The 13,712-nt window shown below is 47.2% G+C and overlaps 1 protein-coding gene across 1 annotated transcript in view; it reads right to left on the reverse strand.

The window, feature by feature from the left end:
• The window catches only part of MAP6D1 (MAP6 domain containing 1), a 32,284-nt gene extending 21,073 nt beyond the window's left edge, over nucleotides 1-11,211 (reverse strand). Inside the window, exon 1 of the mRNA XM_054039561.1 lies at nucleotides 10,642-11,211. Coding sequence (XP_053895536.1) covers nucleotides 10,642-11,159 — 518 coding nt within the window. The 5' untranslated portion in view covers nucleotides 11,160-11,211. The remainder of the gene's footprint in view (nucleotides 1-10,641) is intronic.
• Nucleotides 11,212-13,712: the final 2,501 nt, after the last annotated feature.

Below are 13,712 nucleotides of genomic sequence, written 5' to 3' on the forward strand. Positions count from 1 at the left end.
TGTCATAGGTTTCCTTCATATGGACAGCATATGTGTGGGACCCACCTCTTGTCCTGATCTCCAATTTTGCAGCCAAAATAAAGGTGATAGGCTTTCTTAACCATAGTGGTTATACTGTGCTTTTGTGATGCAAAAGTCACTTCACCACAAACATAGCAGAAGGTATCTGCACTGTTCACACAAGTACGAGGCATCTCTGCTCACTTTGGCTAAACAGAAATGTGTCCCTTTGCAAAATCAAACACTGACAAATAAGAGAGCATGACACTGTATGATTTCTAGAGCTGATATAGGGCAATTTGTTCAGCGGAGTGATGTAAGCTTTGTTATGATTGCATCATCCATGACTTCTAGGAATAACATGATGCAATTCATATCATGTATGACGCAATACCAGCTTCAGATTGCATCATTCATTGTTTTGCCTAAAAAGCAAGTACTGTCCAAACCCAGTCATAGATTTATTCATAGATCCAGTCACAGGTGTATTTTAGTCATTTCTGGTTTAAATTGAGATCCCTTCCCTTTACAACTCACTTATCCTCCGCCATTCCCAAGTCAAGGGTCGTATATACTGACCCAATAGCATATCTTGAAAACTAGAGCCAATCAACAATTTTAAGCATCATTTTCATTCTCAGTGACCCAGAATTAGTAAAGTTTGACTACATTTATTTCAGAAGCATTTTGGCTCTAGAGCAGTGATTAGAGTCAACTGTATCAGAATGCATATGCACCAGGAGGGTCAAATTAAGGTTTCATGGACTACCTTAATTCTGGCATTTCCTAACTTTTGAGTGTTTGTCTTTGCAGCCTTAGTAATGTTCTTTTTTGTGTGTAATTTGCTAGGTTTTTAAAAAGGCAAACTGAAAACCAGAAATTCCATCATGTGGCAACATACTGATGATATTCAGTTCATCAGCAGGCTTGGAACCTTCATATCAACCGCACATATCTCTGCCTCTGGAGCTAATAGAATAACTGATAGCAATAGTAGATTATCTTCTACGTGGAGCAGCATTAGAGGGGGGAAGATACTTTGCCAGTGGGTTTCAGATGTTGGCTTGGGTTTCTTTCCCAAGCAAGGCCTGGGGATGGGAATGTGCTCCAGTCGGCACAGATTCTTCTGCCCATTCCCCCCAAGCTTCACCCCATCTCCTCCAATCTATCCCAGTCCTGTCTCTAGCCCCCCACTGGCTCCTTGTCCCAGTCCCATTCTCCTCACCTAGTCAGTCCCAGTCTCCTTGCCCAATAAATTGTAGTCTCAACCCTCCAGATTCCCCATCTTAGTCACTCTCAATCTCCCCCCATCTCCTGCTCCCAATCTTATTGCCTAGCCATTCCCAGGACTCTGCAGCGCAACCCCCATCTCATCCCCAGTCTCTTTGCCAAGCCAGTCCCAGGTCCTTCCTCTGCTCCCTGATCTGTCTCTTTTTCTCTCGCTGGCTTCCAATCACTTGTCCACATCCACATTCCCATCTCCATTCATTCCCGAGGCTCTCAACCAATCTCAGGGTCCACATTTCTCTCAGCACCTTGCCCCAGTTTCTTTGCCCAGATAATCCCAGATCTTCCCCCACATCCCAGTTCCTTGTCAGATCTGTTTCCTGTCCCTTCTGCCCCACTGGTTCTCAGTCTTCTTGCCCTGCCAGTCCCAATCTTCCCCTCCCCTGCTCCCAGACCTAGTCCGCTCACCCAGACAGTTGGTCTCAGCCCCCTGACTCCCAGTCCCAGTCTCCACCCCCCCATGCCAGCCTCTGCCCCCATGCTCCTTGTTCCAATCTACTCCCCCAGTCGGCTGTACAACTACTTAGGTCTAGCTTTTGTCCCCTCTGCATTTAATTCAGATGGCTTCCTCCTCCACACTGCTAGGATGTCAGCCGGGGGTTACTGACAGCATGTGTGATCAGGCTCCCTGCTCTCAGTTCTAATGCCCAGCCCCACACCAGCCTGGAGCAAATAGAAGCAGCTATTGCAGTGAGCGTCTGGCTTCGCCCTTCCAGCCCTAGGCTGGAGCATGCTCAGTCACTCTATGTGCAGTCTGATCAGACCTAGGAGCTATGAGAGGCTAGAGGATGCTCAGTGAGGAGAGAATCTTCAGAGATTTCAGCTGCTAAACTCTAGCAATTCTCTACTAAGCATGTGTGAACTTCAGTTTTTCAAAGGCTTATAATTGGGCCAAATGTGGGCAGATTTTCACAGGGTTGGCAAAAAGCACATCCCTGACAAAAAAAAAGACCATCTCCCTGCCTAATTTCAAGTCCCTGTTCCAAAGCATTGGGCCATTAGCACTTTCCAAAGAAAAGGTTGCCAGAATGTTTGTAACATTGAAAAAACAATGTATTTACCCCTAGCCTCATTCTCAGAAACGGCTGAACCAGCCTGGCTAACACATTCCCCCCCCCCCAAAAAAAAAAAAAATCAACCAGAGGCAGAAACCCAGCATGGAAAATTTCAGCCCAAATGGTTAAACTCTGGCAACCATAACCAAGGTATAAGCAACTGAAAACAGTGTCGGATAATGGGAGGTATCAGGCAACCTTAATAATAGGCAGTGGTGGTAGCAAACCCACCTATAATATGCTGGGACTCTGGGTAGCATCTTAAACGCTGCCCTCTTCTGGATAGAATGTCAGTCCAGCTCCAGTAAGAAATATCATGGTGCCTTATAGTGGTTGTAGCGTAGAGCTGCAATCTTCAAAGAAATCTAACCCTAAGGAAGGGAGGTTGGCTACAGAGAAAGGAGGAGTGATAAGGGAGGTGGGAAGAAGGAGAGGTGAAGGGAAAGAAGGAAAAGGAATAGCAGAGAAAGACGATAGTGGGAGGAAGAGAAAAGTGGATGGCAATAAAGGAAGGATGGTCCAGTGGTTGAGGCACTAGCCTAACACTCAGGAGACCTGAATTCAAGTCCCTGGGTAGCCACAGACATCCTTTGTGACCTAGATCATGTCAGTTAACCTCACTGTGTCTCAGTTCCCATCTGTAAAATGGGGATAATAGCACTTCCCTATCTATTCCATATAGGTTCTTATATTGCACTCATAGCCAGGGCCGGCTCTGGCATTTTTGCCGCCCCAGGCAAAAAAACCTCCCGCCGCCCTCCCTCTCTCCCCCGGAGCACAGCAGGGGAGGGCGCCAAGCCAGGCAGCGGGCCTGCTTTCCCCGACCGGCCGGAGCACCAAAGCCCAGCTGGGGCCCCGCTCTCCCCGACTGGCTGGAGTGCTGGAGGGAGGGCGGCGAGCCCAGCCAGGGCCCCGCTCTCCCCGACCGGCTGGAGTGCTGGGAGGAGGGCGGAGAGCCCGGCCAGGGCTCCGCTCTCCCCGGCGGCCAGAGCGCCGGGGAAGGGCAGCAAGCCCGCTGCGGATCCGCTCTCCCCGGCGGCCGGAGCGCCGCGGGGAGGGCGGCGAGCCCAGTCGCTGCCCCGCTCTCGGGCCGGAGCGTTGCGCCGCCCCCCTCCAGGTGCCGCCCCAAGCACATGCTTGGTGGGCTGGTGCCTGGAGCCGGCCCTGCTCATAGCTGTACTATCTGAGCACCTTCACAGGGGTATTGTGAGGCACTCAGACACTATGGTAACTGGGGCCATGTATGTTATATAGAAGTGGTTGAGAAGGGTTACCTTTATCACAACAGCATCATCCCACGGGTTACCAGGTAGTTTCCTTGAATTCACTCTTGGATGTTGGGTCAGCATGTGGATTTAGCTGCTGGGGAGCTACATTACCTCTCTCAGTTGATTGTATGAAAGGACTATGTGGGTGGATGACCCCTGCTGTTTGGTTTCTGTAATGGTTCTTTTATCCCCCCATGGCTAATCCAGGCCATAGTTTTGTGTGTAGAATAGGGAAGGGATCTGTTCCTCCCAACAGCATGCAATAGAATCCAGTTTTCCAACCTTTCCATGCTGCAGACCACTTTGTAACAGAAAGATCCTCTTGTGGCCATCTGCCCTCCCAGCGCCTTGCTGTGATCTGAAATCCTGTGCACCTAGACTGCTGGGAAGGTTTTCCAGATCACAGTCTGAGAACCCTTGCAACAGAGCACCGGAAAGCTTGCATCTTTGAAGCCCTCACTTTTGTGCTATTAGTATTAATGGCCCCATCCAGCAGAGGACTTAAGCAAGTAAAGCTAACTTTAAACATGGATTATAATGGGACTATTCATATTCTTATGTGTATTGCTTGATCAGGCTAAAATCCGCCCCCCCCTTCCCCCGCTACATTAATGCTGCTTCTCAGGTATCGGTCTTGATCACACAGTGTGTGTTTTTCCACTTAAAAGAAAATTTTCTATTTAACATGAAACAACCCCCACAGTTCACCTTGTTTACACCATACTGCAGGAGCAGTATTCAAATGCAGGGGAATAGCATAGTCAGTCAAACAATATGCTACCCCCCATGCATCCATAGTTACAGAGAAAAGCCCTTCCTCTTCATTCTATTCCATCCCATTTGCTGAAGAGCTTGTCACGTTGCTCTGTTCTGTGTGACCATGTGGCGACAGAATACTCTAAATACTCCCACATTAGAAGGCAGGGGTTCAGATACCCGAGGGGCCTTTAACTCTGACATTCCTGATGTATGTGTGATTAGTGCATCAGGCTTAGCCTTTCATTACTCTACTTCTCTGCATATAATTTCTGTTTTCTCCCATGATAAAAATATAAAAATTAAAAGGCAGGTCCTGCTCAGTGCTGATCACTTTACATAGGCAACAGTACATGCTGATACTGGGATCCCACACAGCCCTGCCCTCCCATGCATGAGTCTTCTCTGTGATGCTAGTTTGTGGATAAGTACCAACTCCAGGATGATGGAACATTTAGTTCCCATGATTTCTGTGGATTATTCTTTGTCTTCCAGTATCACCAAGAGGCTCTATGTGCTCGTTACTATACTTACATGGAGATAATCCCTGCTCCAAAGAGTTTATAATGTAAATAGATGAGATGGGGAATAGACACAGAGAGGCAAAATGACTTGCTCAAGGTCATACAGCAAAACTGGGACTGGGACTAGAACTCTTGTCTCCTGATTCCTAGGCCAACAGCTTAGGCACTGGACCACATGGCCTCCCCGACATAGAGAGTTACTTCCAAACTAAAAAGATGAGGGAAGTCCAGTACCTGACTAATGTAATGCGTATATTGGGTAGAATCCTGAAACTCCAAATCATTCCTGCTGCTAACCTCTGTCATTGCAGGACACTGTGGAGCTAAACAATAAATTCACATTGCTTTAAATGCCTGTAAAATGCAATCAAAATGCCATATTACAAAATAACTGATGTGTGAAAGACTCCACTGTGTCAATGTGGATTTAATGCCAGTGGGGGAAGTACTTTTACTGTGACAATAAGGACCCTCTTTAAACTGGAAGTCACCTCTGGGGAACAGTGGAAAGAGTAGACTTATAGGATGTGGTAGCCACAAAGATCTTTTCAAAATTGAAGCATGTCCCACTCCTGCCTTTTTGTGTGGTTTATATTGATCTGGCTTGAGCTACATGCTGCAAGTTCAATTTGATTTTGAGTTCATTTGGCTCCAATTGAAGTCAATGGAAAGACTCTCACAGAAGTCAGTCTGAGTTGGATTGGGCCTTTCCATTGATCATTGTTTCCATTGGTTGATTTGTTCTGCAAAATAGTAGGTCAGGATGACTTGGTTCATACTGTAAGGAAAAGAATACAGCCTGTGTTGGTATGGTGCTGAATTTCCTTCTGTACTCAGTAAGAGTCTGCTCCTAAAAATGTGGGGAGAGACATGGAAGCAGAATTTGCCGAGTGAAGTTCCTCAGGAGATGAAATAGTAGCATCGGCCAGGTGCACAAAAAAACAAACTGTAGAATATTTCATATTTACTGAAGGTTTATTGTCATATATTTGAAAAAAGTATGAAAACTAATCTACAGTGAAAATTCCACAAGTCCCATTGAAATGTGAAGCCAAAGTTTCAGAATCTTCAAAAATAACTAAAATTTCAAAATTTACAATAATAAACCAACCTGAAAACGCAGGGCACACTGAGTACAGGGAATAAAACAAGCTGAATCTGAACTCTTCTACAGTATCTGTTCAAATCAACTTTTCTTTCCTTGGGAGGGGTTCTCTCTCAATACTGAGCAGGCCCAGCCAGCTGCCTTCAGCTTCTGAGAGCTGACGGTCACTCCCCATGGCAATATGGTTGCTGGTTACTGACTTTGTCTTGTTCACTTTACAGCAGCCATCTGTGCTCGCCTTGTGAAGTCTGTTTCAGTTTGACCTTGTTTGGTACAGAGTTGTGCTAGAGCATCTATGATGGGGATGATTCAAAACAGTGTTCACTGTGGGTTGGGGGGAAGAGGAGAAAGAAGAGACCTATGGAAAGGGACCCTATTCTCTGAGTGGGGGAGAAGTGGGATTATTCCTGTCTGAGATCTCCAGCCCTTGAAGGAGAGAGAAGAACTTTGCTCAGAGACCCCCATCTTCAAAGCCGAGGAGGAGAGAGAGACCCTGGCCAGGAACCCATCCTTCAAATATGAGACAAGAGACAAACCCCACCCTGAGCCTAGGAAGAAAGTCCTCTTCTCTCCATTTCCCTGGGCAAACAGGAAAGAGAATCCCCTCCCTGTGAAGTGTCAGTGGCTCTCCTTTGATCCCTCCCACGCCAGGCCTGTACTTTCCCCTGGCTCCTCCAATCCTTGGCTCTTCCCATCATTTCCCCTCTTCTATGGGTGGCCTAGTGATCCTCAGTTCCCCCTCACTCCCATTGTCTATGTTTGGGCAGGAAATACTCACCTTTCCTGAACTCTTTGGGGAAGATAAGGTCCAGTGCCATCTAATCCACAAGGTCAGTCTTCATCAGGTGACCAGGTCACCGAGCTGCTTCCCCATTCAGCAGAAACAAGGAATATGTTCTGACTCAGCCCACTGTCGCTATGGCAGAGCTGTTCATACTTCACTACGAAAACACTAGTGTCATCGGCTTTCTGTAGCCTAGAGGAAACCTCACCCACTGGGATGAGCTGCTAGGCAGGCTTCCCTGGGCAGAGCCTACAAAACGCAGTAAAGCAAGAGCAGCCAGCAGGAGGCTGGATCCACTATAGCAGGATGGAGGAACAGGTGAGGGGTGCTGCCATGAAAATTAACCCTCTGAACTAAGATGGAGCAAGCCTGACCTTATCGTCCTCCCTAAAAGAAGAAAATGTAGGAGACCACCTGACCATGTTGGAGGTCAAGAGTTGGGAATGAGGCTTGCCAGCCATGCCCTGAAGACAATAGAGGGGAAGGAGTTAAAAGGCCACCAACCTGCCCTCAAACGACTATAAAAAGTATGTGGTGTAGGAGGCTGGAGAGTCATGGTGGTGAAAATAACCTAGCATCAGGGGATGGGGAGTATGGCAGAGGGGTTCCTCTATTCCAGGGGTAGCCAAACTGTGGCTTGTGAGCTACATGCGGATTTTTTATGGTTAAAGTGCAGCCTGCAAGCCCTGCCCCTGTTCCCCCCCCCCCATTCTCCACCCTACCAGACTGGGATGGGGCTGCTCAGGACCTCTGCCTTGCAGTGAGGTGGTGGGGTAGGGGCTTCTGTCCAGTGGGGAGGGGGATCTCGGGGTTTCAGCCCTGCGGGGCACACCTGCTGGGGCTCAAGGCTTCAACAGGAATGGGACTGAAGTCCCTAACCCCAGCTCCCGGCACGTGTGCCCCCGCTCTCAGACATCTGAACATTGTCATATGTGGCTCAGAGTGCCAGTAAGTTTGATCACCCTTGCTCTATTCCATGCAGACTCTCCTGACTGGGAGAAAAGGGGCATTTTTCAAAGCTTGAAGGAGATTCCACTACACCTCTACCCTGATATAACGCGACCCCATATAACATGAATTCGGATATGACGCGGTAAAGCAGTGCTCCGGGGGGGGCGGGGCTGCGCACTCCGGCGGATCAAAGCAAGTTCGATATAACGCGGTTTCACCTATAACGCGGTAAGATGTTTTGGCTCCCAAGGACAGCGTTATATCGGGGTAGAGGTGTATTTGTCTATGGATTGGACATGCTTCGACCATGGTTTTACAACCAATCACTGATAAAAAGCACTGCCCCAGTCAGAGTATAACAATCAGACTAGACCACTAGTCATTGACCCATCCAAGCTAATGAAGCCCAATCCTGTTAACTTTAAAAACCAGACATTCATAAACTAGTAAACTTTCTGCTGTCAAGCAACCGTTCATTCTCTCTCCTACTGTCATTTACTGTGACTCCTATAATTTATCTTCGAAAGCACTTAGCTATCTTTAATATGATCTGAATGTCTTATACCTAGTGACTTTAAAATGTGATCAGTTGTTATGCAGATGACAATTGGAGAAGATAGGGAAAATTATTGTAGCGGATGGAGGCTGAGCAGTGTTTCCCTGAGTAAAACTAATAAGAGGATATATAAACTTGCTGTAGGACTATATTGGTAAACAAATGTGCTGGTTAATGTATGGGTAGGTCTGTTTGTACCATTTGATCTCTAGTGAATAACCCTAGAACTGCTTAAACATTTCACAGGTTTTCATACGGATGCAACTACTACAGTAAGAGGCTATGGCTTTGGGGCAGTGTGCTCTATCACTGCAGCTGTCATGAAGTTCCTAGACATGGATTTCTTATAATATTGCTGTTTTGGGTTGCAGGTTAGTCTATCCCCCTTGCTCCCTGACTACCTACTGAGTCTTAAAATGTACACGCTTTTCTGCATTTGGAGGATGTTATTTGAGGGCCCTGCACAAGAATGAAGCAGTCAGATGGAAGGATGGTGTGAAAGGTACAAATGCACTGACCACTGGAAACACAGTGCGAAATCTGTGATTGTAGTGAGTGCTTACTATTCCCTTGGTTTTGGGGTCAGATAGAATAACCAGAAAGATATTTTAAAAAACAGAAATTAAAGATGGATGAGTTTCTAATTGGTCAACCTTGCCTATGTCATTTTATAGTGTTTGCTGGTCTTAGGCACTTTTTGTTCTGTTTCAAATTGCCTTTGTCTATTAACAATTGTCATTTTGCAGGGCCTTTTTTCTATATTATGTGCTAGGCTTTTTTTAATAAGCTAGGCTTTAATAAGGCTAGGCTGTTTTTAATAAGCAAGAAAAGATGCATGATTAAGGTCAACTGCTGCACAGTTTTTGTTAAAGACAATTTTTTTATATCCACATCTATGTTGTGACAGCTCTCCAGAGTATGGAGTGATAAGGTAACCAATATAAATGCACATGCTGGACTATAATCACTCCACAGGATTCAAATATTTTTGTCTTAAAGGTATTTAATGGCATATTTATCTAATCGGTTGTAACAGAAAGCGATATGTCTGGTGGGTAAATAACACAGTGAAAAATGTAAAAATACCTGTTACCCAGTTACAATAAGATGAATTGCTCTATCAATATACCTAAAAGGCATGTTTAAAAACTGCCATATGTGTGATTATTTGAGGCCATGAAACAGTTCCTCAGCGCCATTCTAGTGAACTTGGTACATTATTTAATAACCTACATTATTTTTAAAGGCTCATATACCCAGGGATAGACATGGAGAGAGAACTCCAGAGTAGAACAGAACTCAGAAGTAGCCAGTTTCATCTCTTGTTCCAGTAAATAAATGTTTATAATAATTCAGGAAAGACAAAAGGAAAATAAAACAATCATTTAAAATCATGTAAATATAGGTGGTTTGTGACATCATTTTAAATAATTGTGAACTTTCCTGACTTAAATATTAATGGCTTAAATATTAACAGTTTAAATATCACCTTTTAGACATATGCCACTTACATTCATGTTTCACAAATGTTTTGGGGATACAGCACGTGGCCCCCAAATTCACAGTAAATGCAGTGCCCCAGGGGTTACACAATTCCAACATTTGTTGATGTCATAATCCTAATGTAGTTCAGTGTACCCATTTTGTTGATGGTACCTATGGGTCCTGGTTATGCTCACTGTCCTATTGTATTTTACAGTACAGCACTTACGGTATTGCAATTGTAGTTGGCATTATGAGTTCTGCGTCTGTTTATTCTAGTGCTTTTTTTACTCCTGTTATTCTTTGGCAAAAGCCAAAATCAAATATGCACAGTGACTTGACTTGCAGTTATGGATGATCGTACCACACATACTGTACTGCCTCAAGACAGTGCTCATTAGCACTGCAAAATAAATAAATAAATGCAGGGCTGGCCGGGGTGCTGGAACAATTTTTATAGTGGGGGGTGCGGAGAGCCATTAAACCAAACTGTAAACCCTGTATCTGATGGAAACCACTTCAAGCCAAGGGGTGGTACTGCACCCCCAGCACCCTGTTCCAGCACCGATAGGGCTGGCAAAGCCTGGAAGAATGTGAGGGGAGATTACTAAAAAAACACCTGAGATTTTTCATGGCACATTTCCAAGAGCAACTAGAGATTCCGGATGCCGGATTTGAGCCACCTTGTAATGATCATCAGCCCTTTCTGAACAGCATCTCTCAGGGGTTTCAAGCCGGGCACCCTAAATCCCCGGCCACCTTGGAAAACTCTCCGGACCCCCATGTTTCCCCGACAGCCGTTCTGCAGCCCCCTTGCCGGGGAGGTGTGGGGCGGGAGGGAGCCCCCGGAACACTGGCCCCGCTCCAGCTTACCTATAGGAGGTGATGTTGGCAGCGCCGGGCGGGGAGCAGCTCAGCCTGCTGCTGGCCTCCGGCCGCTGGTCGCTGTCCCCGGCGGGCAGGACGTACACGGACCTGGGCGGGGCGGGGGGCCCGTCTCTCCTGCCCTCGCCGGCCCAGGGGTAGGCGTCTCGCTTCTGCAGGGGCCAGGCGCGGAAGTCCTGCCGGTACTGGGTCTCGGCGGCGAAGGGCTGGCTGTCGGGGGGCGCCGCCGGGCCCCGCTTGTGGCTCCCCCGCTTCCACGACCGCTTGATGGCCAGGTTGTCCTGCGAGGGGGAGGGCCCGGCCGGCAGCTGTCCGCCGCCTGCCCGGGAGCGGCCGTCCGCCGCCGCGCCCCGCCGGGGGCCACCCCGCGCCGGGCTCGCCCCCTCCTCGGGCTCCTCGATGTCGGAGTAGCTGTGGATGGTGAGCGGCACCGAGAGGTCGGACTTGTCCAGCTGGCTCCAGAAGCGGGCCAGGCAGCACACGCGGCTGATGCAGGGCCACGCCATGGAGCGGGCTGGGCGGCGGGCAGCGCTCGCCCGCTGCGGTGCGCTCCCAGCCGGCCTGGTGAGTAGTGTCAGCCCCGCCCCTGCCAGCCCCGCTGAGTGCCCCCACCCCCCGCTCGGGCTGACAGCCCGCACACGTGATCCCTGCCTGCCGCGGCTGCCAGGGAGCTCTGCAGCCCCCTTCTCTCCACCCTCCCATTGAGTCCCCAGCCCGCTGTGTCTGCCGAGGGCAAGGGAAAGCACCCTGCTGCATCCCCAGTATCTGCCAGGAGTGCCCGCCTGCCCTTCCCTTGCAGCGCCGTCTCCGAGTCACCATCACCAACCCCCGCAAAAAGATCCCCTCAAGCTTTAACCCCGATTTTAATCAATAGGACCCCCTCCGCCCCTTGCATCCGTCTCCCCTAACACTCAATCGGCACCAAAATGCAAACAATCCCAGACATCAGTGTAAGGAGGAGTGAGTGCTTCCATCCGTCCTCATTCACTATTACTGCTTCCTTGCAGTGTTAGGTTGGGTATAATAATCTGTAGTTACACGGTTATATGATTTATAACTATGATAATATGCATGAAATAATATGGAGAATAAATAATAGCTGGGCTTACAATAAGAGCCATTTCTTGTTAATCCAGGGTCTTTGCTGCCATGCTACACTATAAAAAGAACCACTTCTGCCATAGAGATCACTGGACATGGAATAGTAAAATTAATAATATAGCCGTTAGCCCACCACTTTTTTCTTTCATCTTTGGACTGGCTTCTATCCTTTCCTAATTTACAATGTGTTTCAGTGAAATATTTAAGAATAGGTTTTTTATTCATAGTATATGTAACTTGTTTGCATTTTATATTTTTGATACTTGCCTATGAACCAGATCTAAACATGTAATGTATTATACTTCGTATGCAGCAGTTTACATGATTTAGGGCTTGCTAGTGACTGTAAATTACATCCCTGAATGCAACTCCACTGAAGCTGATGGAATTACATCAGGGATGTAATCTGGTCTTTTTAGAATTTAACATCTTATGTAATAAGTGGCTACAGGCCATAATATTATGCTACAATTTATGATACAGAATCTTTTGTAATGATATACTCAATCATTATAGTTCACCACACTATATCAAATACAAGGCTGTAAAATTCTGACACTTATAGGGCTAGGTTCAAGTATCTATGTACTATAAAATCATATAGTTAAAGGCTAACAGGGCAGGAACCTCATTTTAGGAAGCAATAATCTATTTCTAAGTGGATATCCAAAGAGGTCAAATCAGTGATGCATAGGCGTGCAGTGAAACTTTAGGAATAGAAAATTTACCATATCAGATGAAACCCTTAGTTTATCTTGTGACAGGATCCCCAGGGTACAGCCTAGGACTGTGGGACTGCTGTGCCCCCTTAACTCTCTCCAGCCTGGGCTGTCTCTTACAATGTCTTGCTAGTGACAAGCAGCAAACCCCTCCAGGTGCTGTTATCACTCAGCACAGCACCATGTGGAGCCCCACACCCAGCTAGATTGCATGAATGCTCTGGAGCCACTCATGAATCACACAGAGAAAGGCACCAGCCAAATCCTCCCAGCCCCCAGCCTTGTACCTCAGGAATATACCATCTTGCCCAGCTCAAGATGAGCAGTGCAAATTTATTAACTGGTTCACCACTTCATCACTGGAAAGTGGCTATACACAAACCTTTGCAAACCTGAGCAGATTTACCACACACTTCAGGCAAACTCACTAGTAAAGATAAACAGTAAAAGAAGTTTATTGATTACAAAAGATAGATTTGAAGTGACTATAAGTGATAGGCAAAAAGTCAGAGTTAGTTACCAAAAGAAAAGAAAATGTAAGCACGCAGTCTAAACTCTCAACCCTATTAGACCGGGCAACATCTAGATTAAGCAGTTTTTCTTACCCTACTGGATATTGCAGTCCTTAATATACAAGTTATCCCTTAAACCTGGGCCAGTCTCCTCTGTTGGAATCTTTAGTCTTTTGACTGTCTTTGTTGTTTGCAGCATAGTTGGGGGAAGGAGAAAGGCCCAGTGTGGGGCCCGTGTTCTATTTTATATCCTTAGTCCATGGTTGGAGAACACAAGTCCAGGCACGTCTGGTGGGCATTGCTTAGTTCCCAGCCAAGGTTGAGCAATTCCCCTCGTGTGGTCTAGGGTTGCCAACTCTTTGATTGAAGCTATTCTGGGAAATTCCCTCCCCCCGCCCCAATGTGATAGGGTGACCAGATGTCCCATTTTTAAAGGGAAAGTCCCATTTTAAAGCCCTCCTGCAGATGTCCTGACTTTTTCTTAAAAACAGGCAAATTGTCCTGTATTTTCTGTCTCCCTACCCCCTGCATCAGTACTGATGGGTCCTGCTGCTGGCTGGATCCCTGCTTGCCAGCCACTTGCCCACCAGCGGTGAATGGGGGTCTAGTGGCCGACGATGGGGGCTGGGTGTGCAAGGCTGGTGGTGGGGTGAAGATGCAACGCACATGGCCAGACGCTCCCCAATGTTGGTCCGTCAGTTCAGCCCCCGCTGTGTGCCAGCTCTCA

The sequence above is a fragment of the Malaclemys terrapin genome, chromosome 9 (genome assembly GCF_027887155.1).
Source record: "Malaclemys terrapin pileata isolate rMalTer1 chromosome 9, rMalTer1.hap1, whole genome shotgun sequence".
In the NCBI taxonomy this organism is placed as follows: domain Eukaryota; kingdom Metazoa; phylum Chordata; order Testudines; family Emydidae; genus Malaclemys; species Malaclemys terrapin.